Source organism: Heteronotia binoei, chromosome 2 (genome assembly GCF_032191835.1).
Source record: "Heteronotia binoei isolate CCM8104 ecotype False Entrance Well chromosome 2, APGP_CSIRO_Hbin_v1, whole genome shotgun sequence".
NCBI classification, from domain to species: Eukaryota; Metazoa; Chordata; class Lepidosauria; order Squamata; family Gekkonidae; genus Heteronotia; species Heteronotia binoei.
The window spans coordinates 42,188,012-42,206,612 of record NC_083224.1 but is presented as its reverse complement, the minus strand read 5'-3'; the positions used below and the strand labels follow the sequence as shown (position 1 = coordinate 42,206,612).

The 18,601-nt window shown below is 42.4% G+C and overlaps 1 protein-coding gene across 1 annotated transcript in view; it reads right to left on the bottom strand.

The window, feature by feature from the left end:
* Nucleotides 1-272: 272 nt before the first annotated feature.
* LOC132567559 (thyrotropin-releasing hormone receptor-like) overlaps nucleotides 273-18,601 on the bottom strand; it is a 39,546-nt gene continuing 21,217 nt past the window's right edge. The window contains exon 2 of the mRNA XM_060233239.1: nucleotides 273-740. Within this exon, the coding sequence (XP_060089222.1) occupies nucleotides 360-740 (381 nt within the window). The 3' untranslated portion in view covers nucleotides 273-359. The remainder of the gene's footprint in view (nucleotides 741-18,601) is intronic.

The following is an 18,601-nucleotide window of genomic DNA, read 5'->3' as shown; positions in this document are numbered from 1 at the left end:
GGAGACACTGTGGGAAGGAAACCATGCTCTTCATTCTTCATGCTGACCATCATGGAACTTGAATGCAACTTCAATGTTCTTGTTGTGCAGGACACAAAAGTTCTCTTTGTGGCACAACATATAATAATAGTATGTTTAGGATTCCACCGTACTGCCACATTCCATATAAATTCTCTGAAGACACACAATAGCAATTGAAAGTTCTGGCCTAAATTAAAAGAGAACAAGCCCATAAACCTGATACAAACATTGTGTTGAAATGGAAGTGGGAAATGTTAGGCCTTGTGACATGCTGTTCTTACATTTCTAAAAACTACTTCAGTAACTGGTTTCCACCCAAGTCAATATTGTGTTACATGTTATTTAGAACATTTCGTTTTCCTTGCCATTGGAGGGTAACCATTAAGATCTTCTTGTTCCGTAAAATCATGGTCCGAGCTGTCATGGGAATAGTCCTTCATGGTGCTATAAAAGACTGGAGCATTGTATTGGGTTGTGGATTCAGTTCTTTTCTGCTCACATTTGCATAGCTTTTTGAAGGCAGCTCTAAACTTTTGAGACATCACATTATAAATTATGGGGTTGATAGCACTGTTCAGGTAGATGCAGAGCCTACAGAAGAGGAGGAACCAGCTGTTCAGGTAAGGAGGATCCATGAAGGAGTTGACCACCACCAAGGTACGGTATGGCATCCACAGAAGAGCAAAGAGGATCACCACCACAGCCAACATCTTGGTCACCTTTGAGTTAAAAACAGATAAACAAGATAAGTGACTACATTTTCCAGTAAAGAGTAGGGTTGCCAACCTCCACATTACAAAGACCAGTCCCCCAGGGGGGAAAATACCTGTTTTGAAGGTGGACTCCATGGCATTGTACCTGGGGTTGCCAACCCTCAGGTGGAAGTGGGAGATCCCCCAATTTCACAGGCTCCTGTCCGCTATCAGCCAGCTGATAACCATAGAGTTTTGCCCAAAATACCAGAGCGTTGCTATACGATGTCCCTAGCATGATGACATCACTTCTGTGTGACATCATCAAACTGGGGATGTCGCATGTGGTGATGTTGCCCCAGCACCCAACTTATGGAAAGCTCCCTCTCCCCCACTGCTGGCAGGAAGGTAGGATCTGGTAACCCTTATTGTACCTCACAGATTACTTGCCCTCCCCAGGTTCTACTCACAAATCTCCAAGAATTTCCCAACAAGGAGCTGACAACTCTAGCAGAGAGACACCTAGAGGGGAAGAGGGAAAAACAGGAAACTCACTCCTAGGGTTTGATTAACAATTAGGCCAGGCAAGTTACAGAGTTGGGAAATGAAGGATAGTATATGGTTCAGAATCATGTAATACCTTAAGGATACCATCCTTCCAGGTGCTTTTGCTCTGCTTATGTTAGTCTACAAAAATGTTTATTCATTTATTGACATTTCTAAAATAGTGTAATTGGAATAAACAACATGCCTTGACTCATTCACTATAAGGATTAAGCAAAAACCAGAGCAAGTGAGGTGCAAAGGGATGTATTATCTGTGTACAAAGCAGCACTGGGTGCACACCAAAGAGGCACATGAACACATGAAGCTGCCTTATACGAAGCCAGACCATTGGTCTATCATGGTCAGTATTGCCTACTTTGATTGGTAGCAGCTCTCCAGGGTCTCAGAACTCTCCAGGGTCTCTCACAGGTGGCAGCAGGAGATCTCCTGGAATTACAATTTATCATCAGGTAGCAAAGATAGTTCACCTGGAGAAAACGGCTACTTTGGAAGGTAGACTTTATGGCATTATACCCAGGGCTCTTTTGTAGCAGAAACTCCTTTCCATATTAGGCCACACACCCCTGATTTAGCCAGTCCTCCAAGAGCTTACAGTAGGCCCCGTAAACTCTGGAGGTGTGGCTACATTGGAGGTGTGGCCTAATATGCAAATGAGTTCCTGCTACAAAAAAAGCCCTGATTGTGCCCCATTGAAGTCCTTCCTCTTTAAATCCCACCCTCTTCAAACTTCACTCCCCAATTCTCCAGATAATTTCAAGTCTGGAGCTGGCAACGAGGGATCAAAGGGACATATGCATGTGAATTACAATACAAACAACATGATCTTATGCAAAGTTAAAGGTGTGCAAGCTCGTTCATTTCAATAGACTTAAGGGGACCTAACTCTGTGTATGATTGAGCTGCATAGGAACTATATATAGGGCTTTACATCAAGAATTAGAAGGGCACAGCATCACATGAACAGCGTCACTTGCCTTAATTTTATGACATGTCAAAGCTTCTATAAAATATTGGGCAAAGCTATTATGTGAAACTGAAAAAGGAACAAGCACAGGAATCAGATGAAAGCTGAAACTAGAAAGCAGATATTGAGGATAAGAGGCAGAAGATAGAATAAACTGAGAAAAACGAGTCCTTGGCAGCATATAAAGCAGATGAATAGAACACTGGCTTGAATGCGTAAATGAACACATTTGAACCAAGTGGGATTTCTGACAGGACTCTTAGCAGCTCTGATGCAGGAATGCAAATACTGCAATCATCAGCCTGATGTAGTGGCTGGTCAAAATGCCCAATTATGATCCTGGAGAACCTGGTTTGTCTTTCTCTCTGACGGACACTTGCTGGCTGACCTTGGGGCGGTCACTCTTTCTCAGCCCAGCCTCCCTCACAGGAGGAGAACAGGAGAACAACAGCTGTTCTGGGAGATTTAAATAAATAAACAAGGGGAAACAACTGAAGGTGAGGTGGCGTGTGTAAAAGCAATGGGGAGAGTCCTGGATACAGTAAAGTGCAAAGTGGAAAGAGGCAGTTGCAAACTTCAGAATGTGAGAGATGAGATGAAATAGGAACAACCCTGACTGTTCCCTGGAAGGTCAGATGCTGAAGCTCAAATACTTTGGCCACCAAATTAGAAGGGAGCGCTCGCTAGAGAAGATTCTAATGCTGGGAAAGACAGAAGGCAAAAGAAGAAGGGAACAGCAAAAGATGAGATGGCTGGACAGCATTACTGATGTAACTAACACGATTTTGAGCAGATTTCAGAGGATGGTGGAAGACAAGAGGGCCTGGCGTAACTTGGTCCATGGGGTCGCAAAGAGTCGGACTCAACTGTGTGACTGAACAACAACAACAACAACAGAAGCAATGGAGATGAGAAGTGAAACTCTAAGTCCACCGTCTTATCACTTTTGATACATCTTGAATAAAACTTTGTTGGTCTTAAAGGTGCCACTGTACTCAAACTTTGTTAATCAGGAGATGTTTATTTTGCATTTTGGAGGACTATTTTGTGGATTGTATTTATTTGTTTAGTTCCCATAAGGAAATGGATCAACTGGTGGTTGCTATTAAACATTTCCAGAACCCAGCATAGGTTCCAGGGTCTCTTCTGACAAAAGGACACCTTTTAAATACATGCAGTGTGAATAATGAATACACAAACTGGAGCAGCATGCTGAGAACAATGAAGTGTTGAGAATGAGGAAGTGTGCTTCTTTTCATCCTTGCCCTGTGCCAACTCCAACCCCCACCCCGCTCTTTCTTTTAGATGCATTTACTTTGCAATGAAACTCTCTAACAATTGTAATCACTACACAGAGCTATTTGTGTGACAGATGATTATCCTCCCTCTCAGCATGTATTCATCGAATGCAAAGGGATGGATTATCTGTGTACAAAGCAGCATTGGGTGTGCACCAAAGGGGCACGTGAACACATGAAGCTGTCTTATACAAAGCCAGGCCATTGGTCGATCATGGTCAGTATTGCCTACTTGGATTGGTAGTAGCTCTCCAGGGTCTCAGGCAGAGGTCTTTCACATCACCTGCAACCTGATCCATTTAACTCAGAACTCATGTAAAGCAGATGCTCTGTCACTGAGCCATATTTCCTTTCCCGATGTATACTCACGTGTCAAAAAAAGACTCTGATGCATCTGGAGGGAAAATATCCTAAGTACAGCTTCCCTGTGGAATCTCACAGAAATGTGTCTGTTTTGATTTTGGTATCCTGTTGAATTATATTCTATGCATATTTCAATTGTACCAATTATTTTTATGACCTTCTCCCCCCCCCCCGCCCCAAGGTATAATAAAGGCCAAAAGCCACATAAAGCCTACCATGGAGATTTGCAATTTCTCTATGATCTCAAAATAAGTTATAGCTAAGAACTCAATGGACCAGTCATGTTACAATTGCAGTGATGGAAATTAAACATAATAGAACAAAACAGTAAATCATTACAGGGCATTTCTACAGCCTACTTTGGTAGATGGCACTTGACACTAGTGAGCTATAGAATATGGATGAGCTATAGGAGCTACAGGGCTGCACTACTTGACAGAAATCTTCATTCTTCAGTCTTAACCACTGGTCCAAATCAGAGGTCTCCATTGAGTTGCCATGTCTTAGTTGTCACTCCTCAGACCAGAACAATGATAATCATTCCCTGTTGAGAAAATAACAGAGGGCAGGGACTATGGTTCAGTGGTAGAACATCCATTTGGCATGCAGAAGATCCTTAGGTTCAGTCCCTGGAATCGCCAGCTCAGGTGAAAGATCACTGATGTGAAAGATCTACTGATGTGAAAGATCTATGCTCAATCCTTGGAGAGCCACTGCTGATCAGACTGTCCTTGATAGATCAATAGTAAGACTGTGTATCAGGCAGTATGGTATGTTCATGTGTTTCTGATCCTTTGGACTGGCAGCATCTTTGTGTGTGCACATTTTTGAAAGGAGAGTCTTAGGGGTACTGTGGACTGCCAAAAAAACCAAATCAGTGGGTTCTCGATTGAATCAGGCCTGAAATCACCATGGAAGCTAAAATGACCAAACTGATGCTATAGTACTTTGGTCACATAATGAGCAGACAAGAGTTATATGGAAAGTCAACAATTCTAGGAAAAGTTCAAGGCTGCAGGAAAAGATCAACCCAATTAAGGAAGCCCATAGCCTTTCGTTCACAAGACCGGAGCAAGGCTGTTAACAATAGGACACTTTGGAGGTCATTAATTCATAGGGTTGCCATAAGTCAGTAGCAACTTGACAGCACTTAACACACATACATACACTATTTTTTTTTGGTGGGGGGAGGAGGGGACTAATAAAAACCTGTTCAGGGAGCAATTGAGCCATTCAGTGCTGAACCAAACACAGTTGTTGACTGGCTAAGTCTGATTATTGCAGCTGAACTAGGTAAGTTTAATGGCCAACAGGTCCAGCACCAAAGTTCCAGTGTGCCCATTTCTTTCTTCTGCTCTGAAGGGATTGCAATTACAAAAGAAACAACATTGTGAGGAAAATATAACTCATAATCAATATAGAAGATATAATATATACAATAGTGTTTTGCACCCTAACTGAACTCATCTGTTGCAATAAATTCATACAATTTCCACCATGTATAAACTAAACAAAACATCAAAGTCCAACTTGAAACAGTCTCTGCTGCATAATCATTCTACTCCTTGTACAAAGGATCTGGAATTCATCAGTAAAGGACAGTCTCAAATGTAGCCAAATATTCAACATTATTGCAACAGAAGATTTATATACAATACTGAGTTAAGTTTAGGGTATGTAGTACTTTTGTATATATTGTTCATACATTATAAGAGTTATATTTTCCACATGGTGTTGTTTCTTTTGTAATTGCAATATCTTTTACCACAGTGGTCCTGTTTTTTGTGGCAGATGTCAACATCACAAAGAAATGGGTGGGTGAAAGCTGTAACTGCCTTTTCTTGACTTTTGTTTTAATAGTAGCAACAGCCAAGGGGTTGCAAAGTAGCCAGCCTTTGCTTGATGGGTGGGAAGGTTAAAACCTCTGAAAAGGAGGCTCTTGTCTTTCCTCTCCGGAAGAGTGGATTTCCCTCAGAGCACAAAACTCACCTTAAAAAAATATTTTTAACAAAAAATAATCACATGCAGGTAGGGCTGCCAGTTTCCAGGTGGATCCTAGAGAGCTCCCTAAATTATAATTGTTCTCCAGACTATAGAGATCAGTTTCCCTGGAGGAAATGGCAGCTTTGGAATCTATGACACCACATCACCTCTGAGCGTCTTCCTCAAACTCTGGCCTCTCAAGACTCCACCCCCAAATCTCCAGGAATTTCCCAAACAGAAGTTGCCAACACTACTTGCTGAGCACATAGAACTGTTCGAAACCATTCAATAAAAGTTAGCACAACATTCACTATTTGGTAGGATACTGATTTTTATAAAAGTTGTCTAAAAGATTTGTGACATTGGAGACACAGATACACACAATGACTAGTTGGTGGCGATGAATTTTCAGCTACTGGGCTGATGCTAATGTTCGTCCTAATATTCCCACTAATAATTAAAGTGATGTTCAGCATTGGATGCCCAGTATGTTTGCAGTGGAAGAGGGTAAAAAATTATACTCAGACTTCAATGTTAGTCACAGCAGGGACAAAATTGTGCTTTAGGGGAAAGAAGCTGCCAGCATTTTGAAAAGAGAGAAGGTTGTAGTCAGCAGAAAATCAGAAAAGTTCACTTTTTCTAAAGAAAATTAATTAACCAGAAGTTCAGTGGCACCTTAAAGATGAACAAAATATATTTCAGACAGAATTTTTCTATTAGTTTACTTCATCTATTAGTTTACTTCATCAGATGCAATAAGTGGGTATCCTTAGGTGTGGGGATGTTCGAAAGAGAGGTTAGAAACAATGTGTAATCAAAGAGAATTCAATCCATTCATAGTGGGTGAGGACCACTGCCAGGTGATGAGCCGGGTAGGATAAACATAGAGCCAGATCAAGGAAAGTCCAGTGTGAGACAGGATAAACAGAAATAATTAACATCTGTAAAGGGAGAGGTAATGTTAAATCTCTTAAACACAATTCAGCATTTGTGTGTCAGATTCCTTGTGGGTTTCTGAATATAACCATATATAATGTCAGATTTCTGTCTATTCATTCTTTGATGTAGGGATTGTACTGTTTGTCCAATGTAGAGAGAGAGATAGTACTTATACTACAGAATCTAACATTAACACCACTAGTAGAATAAAACTCACTGCAGCCCATTGGAGCCTCTTGGTAGGGAGCAGTCCTTCAATAAAGGCATTTGGACAGTGCTGCCTAGGGTAGGCAGAATTTGGAGCAGATGTGATATCACTTCTGGGTGACACTCTAGGCTGCCTGCCCTAGTCTGTTTTCCTTACCATAGAGACTTGGAGAAATTTCTAGAGTGCCACTATGTTGGACCATTTTTTCTCTCACTCCTCAATTCCTCAAGGATGGGAAACTGGAACTGGCTGGAGGCTGGTAATTCCCCACACTGGGCAGGTAAATGGGAAGCCTAGTTCTTGGGATCAAGCTGCCAGCAGGGACAGAATGCATGTCAAGGGACTGATCTGCAGTCAGAAGAGGGAATGAGTATAAATCACCATCACTTCCTCTACAAACAGAACTACATCTTTGTATCCAACCCATATCTACTGACCTTTGGCAAGCAACTATTCTCTGACTCCCCTGTTTGCCTCACCTCTAGAAAATGATGCTGTTCTAATAGACAAGTGTTAGCATGAGCATGTGCTTCCAAAGCATGTTTTAAAAACATTTTCAGGTGCTATGTAAATGCTAAGCATTAAGAACATACGAACACATGAAGCTGTCTTATACTGAATCAGACCCTCGGTCCATCAAAGTCAGTATTGTCTATTTAGGCTGGCAGTGGCTCTCCAGGGTCTCAAGTTGAGGCTTTTCACACCTACTTGCCTGGACCCTTTTTAGTTGGAGCCATGACCTGGTTAGCCCAGGCTAGCCCAATCTCATCAGATCTTGAAAGCTAAGCAGGATCAGCCTTGGTCAGTAGTATTTGGATGGGAGACCACCAAGGAAGCCCAAGGTTGCTTCTCACAGGCAGGCAATGGCAAACCACCTCTGAACACCTCTTGCTTTGAAAACCATACAGGTTGCCATAAGTTGGCTGTGGCTTAACAGCACTCACCTTCACCACCAAGCATTATGATAAGAGCAGTTGTTGCTTGTCATAAAAAAAAAATATTATTTTGGAGTGAATATTCTTAAATTGTCTTTCTGGGGGAGAAAGGTGTCGTTATTATTCTGAGCAGACTGAGGAATGAATGCCAGGCTACAATGCAGGCAGATGGCAAAGCTTCACCTTAAATTCATTCTGTGTTTATGGTGTAAATGGAACTGATATTGTTCTTTGGGAAGCACTTAAAAAGACAGAGAATCAATCCAAATGGCAGTCAGACCTGAATGGAATTTTATGTTTTCTAAATTTCTCAAGCTGCAACCCTGAGTGGGAGAGAGAAAAAACGTTTTAACCTTTTTGTACAGAGTGAAAGTTTTCCTCCCAGTGGCAATTGCTTGGAATAGCTTGGGGGCAAGTAAGTAAATAGCCCCACTTTTGAGTATCTAGCAATTTTCTCAGTGAGTGTTAGCAAACCTCAATATTTCCCCATTGAGCCAGTAATCCATTCACCACTTGGTCATTATTTGCTAAGTGGAATTTCATTTTGCTGCTTTCTGCTGACTTTGAAGGTTTTATTATTTCAATATGAACTCCAATGGGTTAAGTTGAGTTGGGGTGAAAGAGCAGAAAATGAAATCTGCAGAAAGAGCTGCAATCATAGCATACCTTGAGGTCTAACCTTGAAGGCCATTTGAATCGATTCCAGACTTTGCTGTTATCCTCCAGTAATTCAGAATTAAACAAATTCAGCTCAGTTTTAGGCTCCTTCATTTTTTACAAACTGAAAGTGCTTTAGGACAGACATTGTTAATTGTTAATGTTTTTTAAACTGTTGTTAGCCACCTTGAGCCTGTTAGGGGAGGGCGGGATATAAATCTGATAAACAAAAAAAAAATTCTGTTGAAGTACACACACACACACATTTATTTCCCTGCATCCTTATCACCGGCCACAGCTTTTCTGAATTGTTGATACTGTACAGATAGGGTTGCCAACTTTAGGTTGGGAAATACCTGGAGATTTGGGGGGCAGAGCCTAGGGAGGGCAGCTTTTGGGAAAGGGAGGGACCTCAGCAGAGCATAATGCCATAGAGTGCACCCTCCAAGGCAGCCATTTTCTCCTAGGGAACTGATGTTTGTTATCTGGTAATCAGTTGTAATACTGTGAGATCTCCAAGTGCCACCTGGAGGGCAGCTCTATGTACAAATACTGGTTTACTGGAGGGGGGCAAAAGGGAGATGAACACTCACACCAAGAATAACAGTCCTTCTTTTGACCTACATTCAGTTGTGGAGAGGGATCCCTGCATCCGATCTTGATTATGTTTGATTATGTTGGATTGTGGCCAGAAATGATATGTGGATATTTGTGCCCTCTACTTACTGACCAACTTGAAAAACTGGTAAACACCTAAAGCTAAAAATTTACAGGACTGTATTGCTTCCATTACCTCTGTAAATTCCCTTTTGAACAATTGTTTACTTCTTCCTTTTCCTATTTGTTGTGGAATGAATGGCAGTAGAGAGGCAGGCAATACCCTACCACAAATTTTGTTAGTCTTTACGGTAATATTGAGCAAAGAACAGCTTGACTTTCATCCTATATGCTGTTTGGATAATAGTGATGTTCAGTATTCCAAGAGTGTGAATGAAAAAAGACCTTCAGTAGTCTCACAAGTTTGTCCTTGCAGCAGATTTTTAATGTAGCACAATCAGGCAGTCAGACAAGGCGAAGGGGGGGCAGACTAATCAAAACCAGAAAGGACCTTTCCAAACACAGCTAGATTTACCAAAAGCAGTTTGGCCTTGGTGCTGAACTGGTCAAAACCTCTGAGGTTTTCTCTTTTCCCTCATGAAACTCTTGCAGGAACTCTATTATGTCTGTATTGATTTTCAAAACATATATTTACCCAAGCAATTTTTAGCTGTTATTAGTTGGGAGAATGAACAAGTACTGGGGAAAGAGAATGGGACAGTAGCAACAAGCAGCATTCCTGATGTTCATATATAGATAGAATCTATCCTCATACAAATGCAGCCATGTGCAATTCTTTGTCTGATCAAGATCCAGGAGTTGCCATTTCTGTAGCAAACCTTTTATGTATGTGTGTAGGGTTGGATCTAACCAGTTTTTTCTACTCTCACTCACTCAGTTTCCTTCCTTGCTATTGTCTCAACTACACAGCTTTGACTATGCAGGTTCTATGGTCCCAAGTGTAGCCTCATGCGCCTTTCTTTCTCATCAGCTGGCAAAGTGGTTGGGTTCAACCATGAGGCTCTCACATACATTACTTCCAACAAACATACATTGGGGGGGGGGGTATGGAACTTGCTGCTGCTCTGCTTGGTTTAATTCTATTCACTTGGAACATCTGAAAAAGGCTTCAGCAACAAAGAACATGGAAGAAATGTCACTGGCTTCAGTTCTCTTGTTTTATTATTATGAAACGGATAAAGCAACCCAGGATATTCCTTAACACCATACTTGGCATAGCCAGAATGACAATAGCCTGTCCAAAATAGAAATGGAATGTGAAGCATGGTGAAATTCCATTGATAATTGATTCCTTAAGGGTCCTGCCTAACCTGGTCTGTGAAGTATTATGGAGGATCCAACTTTGCTAGCCTGTTATTATTTCCCTTCCCCCCACCTTGCTTTATGGCTCATAATTAGAAGCAGTGAGAACTGAAACCAAGTAATCAGCACCTTCCCATACATTCCTGTGAGGGAGTAAAAAGACATCTGGGGAAAGCAAGGACATGGTCCTGATAACGCTATGGGAATGTAGACATTTATGATAGTTTATGTGTGAATGCTACCCCGCAACCCCATCCCTTGGAATCCCTTTGAAGTAGGCCTTAAAAGTATTGTATCAATGTGTGTTCAGCATTACTCTCAAGAACCTGTTACCAAAGTATCGGTCTATCAGTAAACGTAGTCTTTGTATCAACTTCGACTCGTCATTGAACCCGCATGCTTGATGTTCAATTAATATCTTGGTGAAAAGGTAGGCTATGAACGTGATAAATAAACAAAATTAGCCCTGATAATCCACATCATTCTGCTTTATATTAAATCAACAATGGATTATCAAGGCTAGGGCTGTCTATTGTGACGCAGCCTTTCACATCATCTACTAGCTGATCCTTTTTAAAACTGCAGGTGCCAAAGATTGAATCTGAGGCCCTTGCATACAAAGCAGATTCTCTGCCACTGAACCACAGTCCCATCCCTAAATCCCAATTTAGAATTAAGAAACTAGAAACAATCCTTGATTTCTGAACATCCCTTATATACTTGTTTGCTCCAGCTGATATAATCTATTCTTTGCTCCACATTGGTGCAACACCCAGTGCTGCCTTAGCAGTGCTGAGGATGAAGAAAAGGCTCTCCTAAATAGCAGGAGGGAAATTATAGTTGCCAGAGAATGCTTAAATTGAATGACATGATTCCACGCCACAGTGCACTGTAGGCAAAAACTTTCTTCCCCAGATCTTCTTTTTAACAAAGAACTTCCTCCTCTCTGCCTACACCCTGTCACAGCCTCAGATCTCAGGCTTTTCTCTGCTTGATGTGACAATCATTTCCTTTCGTGACTCCAGAAAGTGGGGAAAAATCACTCTCCCCCCTTGCATTGAAGCAACTTGCTAAGTTTCACAAGAAAACAAGAACTTATCAAAGTTAACGGGCCTCTAAAATGGTTAAAGCAGTTGCAGTAACAGTTGCTTTAAGTCATGGGTGTCACCTTTCATAGTAAATGTGCTTTCTTGAGCTTAAACCTCTGTTATAAAACCACAAGGCAAAACTAATCAGGGCTGCAGAAGACCTGGACCCCTCTCACCCACACTGAACTAGGTTTTCCAGATCCCCAACATTCCAAACCTAGAGGCTCTTGTAGGAGGGCCTTCTGAGGTCATGGGGAGGAGCCTGCTTACATCATACTAACAGTAGTACTAATGGTAGCTAGGCAGAACCAGCTTTTCCATTAGGTGGTCTTAGGCTAGGGTTGCTAGGTCCCTACTGGCTATCAGTGGAAGATGGGGGACTCAGAGTTGCCAGATCCAGGTTGAGAAGCTGCTGGAGATTTGGGGATGGAGTCTGGGGAAAACAGGGACCTCAGTGGGGTATAGTGCCACCCCGCCCCCCCCCTCCAAAAGCATCCATTTTCTCCAGGAGAACTGATCTTTGTAGTCTGGAGATGAGCTGTAATTCTTGGGGGATCCTCATGTCCCAACTCGGGGAGGGATGGTGGCTCAGTGCTGGAGCATCTGCTTGGTAAGCAGAAGGTCCCAGGTTCAATCCCTGGCATCTCCAAAAAAAGGGTCCAGGAAAAACCTCATCTTGAGACCCTGGAGAGCCACTGCCAGTCTGAGAAGACAATACTGACTTTGATGGACCAAAGGTCTGATTCAGTATAAGGCAGCTTCATATGTTCATATGTTCAACTGGAGGCTGGCATCCCTAATAGAGCACTGGAGTGTAAGTGGGGTGCCCAAACCATTTCATCCCCAGTGGGAAAGCAGAGGTAGTCTTCAGTCTTATCCTAGCTGCAAAGTTTATTATTACTAAACATAAAAAGACCAAAAGCTGTCTCTCTACAGATGAATGATGGGAGTATTTTAGCATAGCTAAAATTAAACAGTTCTGTGCTTGCGGCTTCAATCTTACATGCAGATCAAAAAGAGAACTGGATGGAGGTTTGGGGGTCTTTGCATGGATCTCCCTACTTGATAAACTGACCAAAACACATGCTAAGAAGCAAGGACTCTCCAGAGCTCTGCTCCAGTTCCAATGCACATAGGCTGGGATGCAAAATGGTCAATGTGAATATCAAGGAACAAGGAATTCCAAGCATAAGGTGGGGCAATGGGGGGAAAAGAACGGTGAGTAATAACAGCAGCAACCTTTTAAGGAGGAGGAAAAGAAAGGAAAGGTCCCCTGTGCAAGCACCAGTCGTTTCCGACTCTGGGGTGATGTTGCTTTCACAACATTTTCATGGCAGACTTTTTACAGGGTGGTTTGCCATTGTCTTCTCCAGTTATCTACACTTTCCCCCCAGCAAGCTGGGTACTCATTTTACCGACCTCAAAAGGATGGAAGGCTGAGTCAACCTCGAGCCAGCTACCTGAAAACCCAACCATCACCAGGCATTGAACTCAGGTCATGAGCAGAGCTTAGGACTGCAGTACTGCAGCTTTAACACTCTGTGCCATGGGGCTCTTCTTTTAAGGAGGAAGTTAGTATAAATGGGAGCCCAAATAACAAGTTGGGAGTTGAATGACAAGATGCATCAGTCTCATTTGCAGTGGATTCACAGTGGAGCAGGGAGTCAGTGCCAAACAGATCAGAGCATCAGGGTAAGTCAAGGAGGCAATGTGCAGTGTCCAATATGGAAAGAAGGGTTTATAAAAATTTTCTTTGGGGTCGTTGCTGTATTCTGAGGGAGCAACTTCCACAAATTAATACTTTTTTGCCTTTATCAGCTGTATTTGATTCACCAGCTCTCTATCAACCTGGTCACACTAACCCAGGCTTTTGTGACTTCATGGCTGGACTACTGTAATGTGCTCTGCATTGGGATGCCCTTGAAGACAACTCAGAAGTTGCAGCTGGTTCACAGCATAGCAGCCCAATTGCATTCAGAGACTAGCAAATGGGAACACATCTTGCCTGTTTTTAAAACAGTTGCATCGGCTGTGGTTGTTTCCAAGTTCAATTCAAAGCGCTGGTTATGACCCTAAAACAATTGTATAGCCCAGGAACATGTATTTAGAGGACTATCTCTCCTTGTACATTCCCCTGCAACCAACTACAATCTTCTGGTTGTCACCTTCTATGGTTTGCCTATTTAAGGTGGTGCATTTGACATCCAAGAAAACCTGTTCCTTTTCTATTGTGACTCCCACTTTTTAAAATGGACTCTAAAAAGAAGTGTCTTAACGAGTTTTAAGAAGATGGTGCAATACTATTTTATGTGTGAGGCATTTTCGTGGGGAGAGGGGTTAATGGGTCTCTCTCTCTCTCTCTGTGAAATGCTGTCAAGTTGCAGCCAATTTACAGCAACCCCAGCAAGGGGCTTTTAAGGCAAGTGAGAAGCAGAGATGGCTGGCCATTGCCTTCCTCTGAAGAGTTTTCCTTGATGGTCGTCTTCGCAAATACTGGCCCTGCTTAGCTTCCAAGATCTAAGATTGGGCTATTCCATGCCATACCTAATGGCATTACTGAGCTATATTTGTTTGTTTGTTTTTAATTTGCAGAATTGTAAACCACCTTAAGTCACAAGAGAAAAAGTGTGGGATAAATATTTTAATAAACAAAAATAAATATAAACAATTAACGTTTTCCTTGATGCCCTGTCTTTCTCCCCAACAGGGACCCAAAGCTGTTTCCACTGCTCTCCTCCATTTTATCCTTACAACATCTCTGGGAGGCAGAGAGTGGGTGACTGGCCCTAGTCCTCTGGCCAGGTTCCATGGTCAAACGGGGATTCCATCCTGGGCCTCCCAGATCCTAATGTGACGCTTTAACTGCTATACCATATTGGGTCTACTACCTACTCTCCAGATTCCTTACTTCCCAGGCTGGATCCAACCCCTACCCTACCACTCCACTAAACAAAAGTTTATTCATTCACTTGTTTGTTTATTTATACTCCACTTCTTCATTTGGTTCAAGTCTGAAGCCTGCCTTATATCTAAGAAGCCTCCCTCCATTGTCAGCAACTCTTCCACTGGAGGGTTGGAAGATGGTTGGATTCACCCAACTGCCACTCAGTGTCACTGGGAGTCTCTCTCTCTCACACACACACATACACATACACCTCCCACACACACACACACGGTCTCCAGGTCTGGGTTGGGAAATACCTGGAGATTTTGAGGATGGAGCCTGAGGAGGGTGGAGTTTGGGGAGAGGAGGGACCTTATTGCCATAGAATCCCCCTTCCAAAGTGGCCATTTTCTCCAGGGGAATTGATCTCTGTAATATGGAAATTGGAGGTCCCAGGAGATTACCAGCCACCACCAGGAATTTGGCAACCCTATAAACACATCAGGTTCTCATATTATAGCCAAAGTGTCCCATGAGCCCACTAGGGGAGGGCAGGATATAAATTTGATAAAATAAATAAAATAGCCTCCATAATTCAGTAAGCCTCCTGTATCTGTCCTGAATTGGTCTTTTTTTTAGAAAAAAATGAATTTTCTTTTCATCCTAGAGAAAGGTGCCAACTTCTTGACCATTTTAATTGCCTTTTTTTCCTCTGTTGCTTTTCTGGCTGTTTTTAAGACTGGGAAGCCACAGCCACGTACACTATTCTAAATGTGGCTGTGCTTGAAGTATAGGGTTGCATTTCATAAATAGAAACAGCAAGGTGAGATTGCACATATTTCACGGAAGTTTTTTTCTGGGGGGGGGTGTCACTGGCTACATCGTTACCAAGAACATATTGTTCTTACATTATTCCTTTGGCACCAACTGTGGAGCCCCACGATCGGCTATTCTATAATTGCTCTTCGGCATTTATGCATCCTCTGGTTGTTCGGTTGCTAAACAAGTGGCATCTGGCATTTGGAAGAGATGCTTTCCTCTGCCTTGCCATTCATGCCTTCAATTACTTCATTACCTTCTTGCGTCTAAACCCTCCTATGTAGCAATCTTCAATCTTCAGGAAAGATCAAAACATAGCGGGGGGGGGGGGGGGAGCTGGTTCTTCAAGCAAAATTTTCTGTGGCATTTTCCACAAGGATTCTGAAGCAAACCTTTGCCTGGTCTTTTAAAAAAGGGTCACAGCTCAGGGCGAGTCACCCTGCAGGCTGCCATTTTCTTTCTGTCTACCCTAATGAGACTTGAGCCATTGTCTTGGTGAACAAGAGGAAGTTTGCAGAAGATGGGAGAAGGGCAAACAGGGCATGCATCTTCAAAGGTGGGGTGCTGCGCTGGAGGAAGCAGAGCAGAGGAGTGAGCTGCTTTGGAAGCCACAAATAAATAAATGACGCTTAAAAAAAAGGGAAGCACTGAATGGGACAAAAGAACTTCAGTGCTAATGATTTGCTGGGCCATCCAGAGAGGCTTATATAACCACCCAGCACTTGCAAGAGAAACGCCAAGCTTAACAAGAGGAAAAATCACATGAGCCCAGTGACAAAATGGTGTGATTTGTATGCAGTAGGAAAAATGCACTATTGTAAGCAGGGCTTTTTTTTGCAGCAGGAACTCCTTTGCATATTAGACCACACACCCCTGATGTAGCCAATCCTCCTGGAGCTTAGAGTAGGTTCCGTAATTAGAGCCCTGTAAGCTCCGGGAGGATTGGCTACATCAGGGGTATGTGGCCTGATATGCAAAGGAGTTCCTGCTACAAAAAAAAGCCCTGATTGTAAGACACCAATGGAGTCTGGCAGCAGAACTGAGGTATGTGATACCTTACTTTCTCAGATAGCTTGCCAGGGGGAGGGGAGTTGCTATTCTTCTTCTGCCTGTTGTGCTTCAGCGGCACCCCTGAAGATGGCCAGGTGGGGGTATTGCAGATCAGTAAACTTTCTTTGGATGCTTCAGAGCTTCTGACTCTGGCCAGGCTTCTCAGTGATTTCCAGATCAAGCACATAATAAGTTCTCTGATTCTCTGGCTCTGCTATAACTTCCTGACCAACTGCAATTCTTAATACTATAAACTGGCTTAATTAATTAAATAAATAGCACTCTAAACTGACTTGATTAATTAAATAATTAATTCATCACCAGTGTTTAAATCAATTCACTGACTGATTGGAGTCATATATATTTGCATATTGCCAAAAGGATATGAGCCCTGTGGCACAGAGTGGTAAAGCTGCAGTACTGCAGTCAGAGCCCTCTGCTCACAACCTGAGTTCGATCTCAGCGAAAGCTGGTTCAGGTAGCTGGCTCCAGATTGACTCAGCCTTCCATCCTTCTGAGGTCGGTAAAATGAGTACCCAGCTTGCTGGGGGGAAAGTATAGATCACTGGGGAAGGCAGTGGCAAACCACCCCGTAAAAAGTCTGCCGTGAAAACATTATGAAAGCAACGTCACCCCAGAGTCGAAAACGACTGGTGCTTGCACAGTGGACTACCCTTACCTTAAAAGGATAATAGAGATGCCTTATTTGGACGATGTCACCCATTGTTGGAATGCAAGGCTCTTAGATGTTTTCTTTTTAAATTATCCAATATAATAACATAGCAGAACCAAAAAGGGTTCTTGAGGGGGGTGGTGGAATCTTTATGCTTATAATCTTCAGATCCATTGATTTAAAATTTCTGTTATCAGTTTTAAAAATTCATTTAAATGTTTACATCCCACCTTTCCTTGAAGTTCAAGGCAGCTTACAAACCATAATTTTAAACACTGCAATTTAAAACCAACAAAATAGACCCATGTAACCCGCTTCCCAAGATACCTACATTTTATGTCCCTTTAAAAGTCTTGGCAAATCAAATGACCTCTGAGTGCCTCCTAAAGATTTCTAGCAAGGCTCAACCCAGCTAGATGCAGAACTACATGCTCCCCATGACAGAACAGAAAGGAGACTGTTAGGCAAAGTGGGAACTACACTGCAAAATATACAGGCTCATGCCAGGCAAGCGACCTTAAGTGTGGGAACTGCCAATTAGCTGAAGGTGAGGACCACGGTTGGTGTCTGGGGACATTGGGAAAGAGATGATCCTTTAGATACATGGGTGCTGAAACAGTTTAAAGGTCATAACCAGTCCAATACCTTGAACTGGAAACAAACTGGGAGCCAACATGACTGCAGTATGACAAGCAAGATATGCTCCCATCAGCTCACTCCTGGCAATAGGTGTGTTCACACACACTAAATAATGCAATCTGCAAGTGGATATTTACTTTGTAAGAATAGCAAAATCCACTTGCAAACAGTCACCATGTGAACACACCCAATAACTGGGCTGGTGCTTTCTGAACCAGCTGCATTTTCCTGGTTCTCTTCAAGGGCATCATTACAGTAAGGTGCAGTACAGTAGTCCAACCAAGTAATTAAAACCAGCTTTATTGATCCATCAAGCTAAATCTCTGGTCCATAAAGCTAAATTTCTGACCAACCAAAAGTGATTAAAGGTTTTTTGTTCCAAATGAATAACATTTTCAAGTGTTGCCTTTAAACACATTTTTGCATAATTCGTACAACAACTCTGTACAGCAGACCAGTATTAATCTACCCATAGCAGAAGAATTGAGGCCAAGAGTCTGTTGCTTCTGTAAAGTCACTTTGTGAATTTCTGGCAGATAGAGGAGTCACAAACCAGCTTACATGAATCTTTTCTTTCACAACTAAAGCTGTCCCTTTAGGAAAGACATCTGGCCTCTCAGTAACAAATGAGCAACAAATGCAAATTAATGACGGAAGAAAAATAATGAGGGAAGTTCCTAAAGATTCCTACAGAATTATGAGGAAAGTTCCTACAGATCTACAAGTTACATACAAACTGCCACTTCAGTGGGTTTAGAAGGGTGATGCTCTGTTTAGGGTTATTCTGTGGGCGAGCCAGTTTGGTATGATGGTTAAATGTGTGGACTCTTATCTGGGAGAACTGGGTTTGATTCCCCACTCCTCCACATGCACCTGCTGGAGTGACCTTGGGTCAGTCATA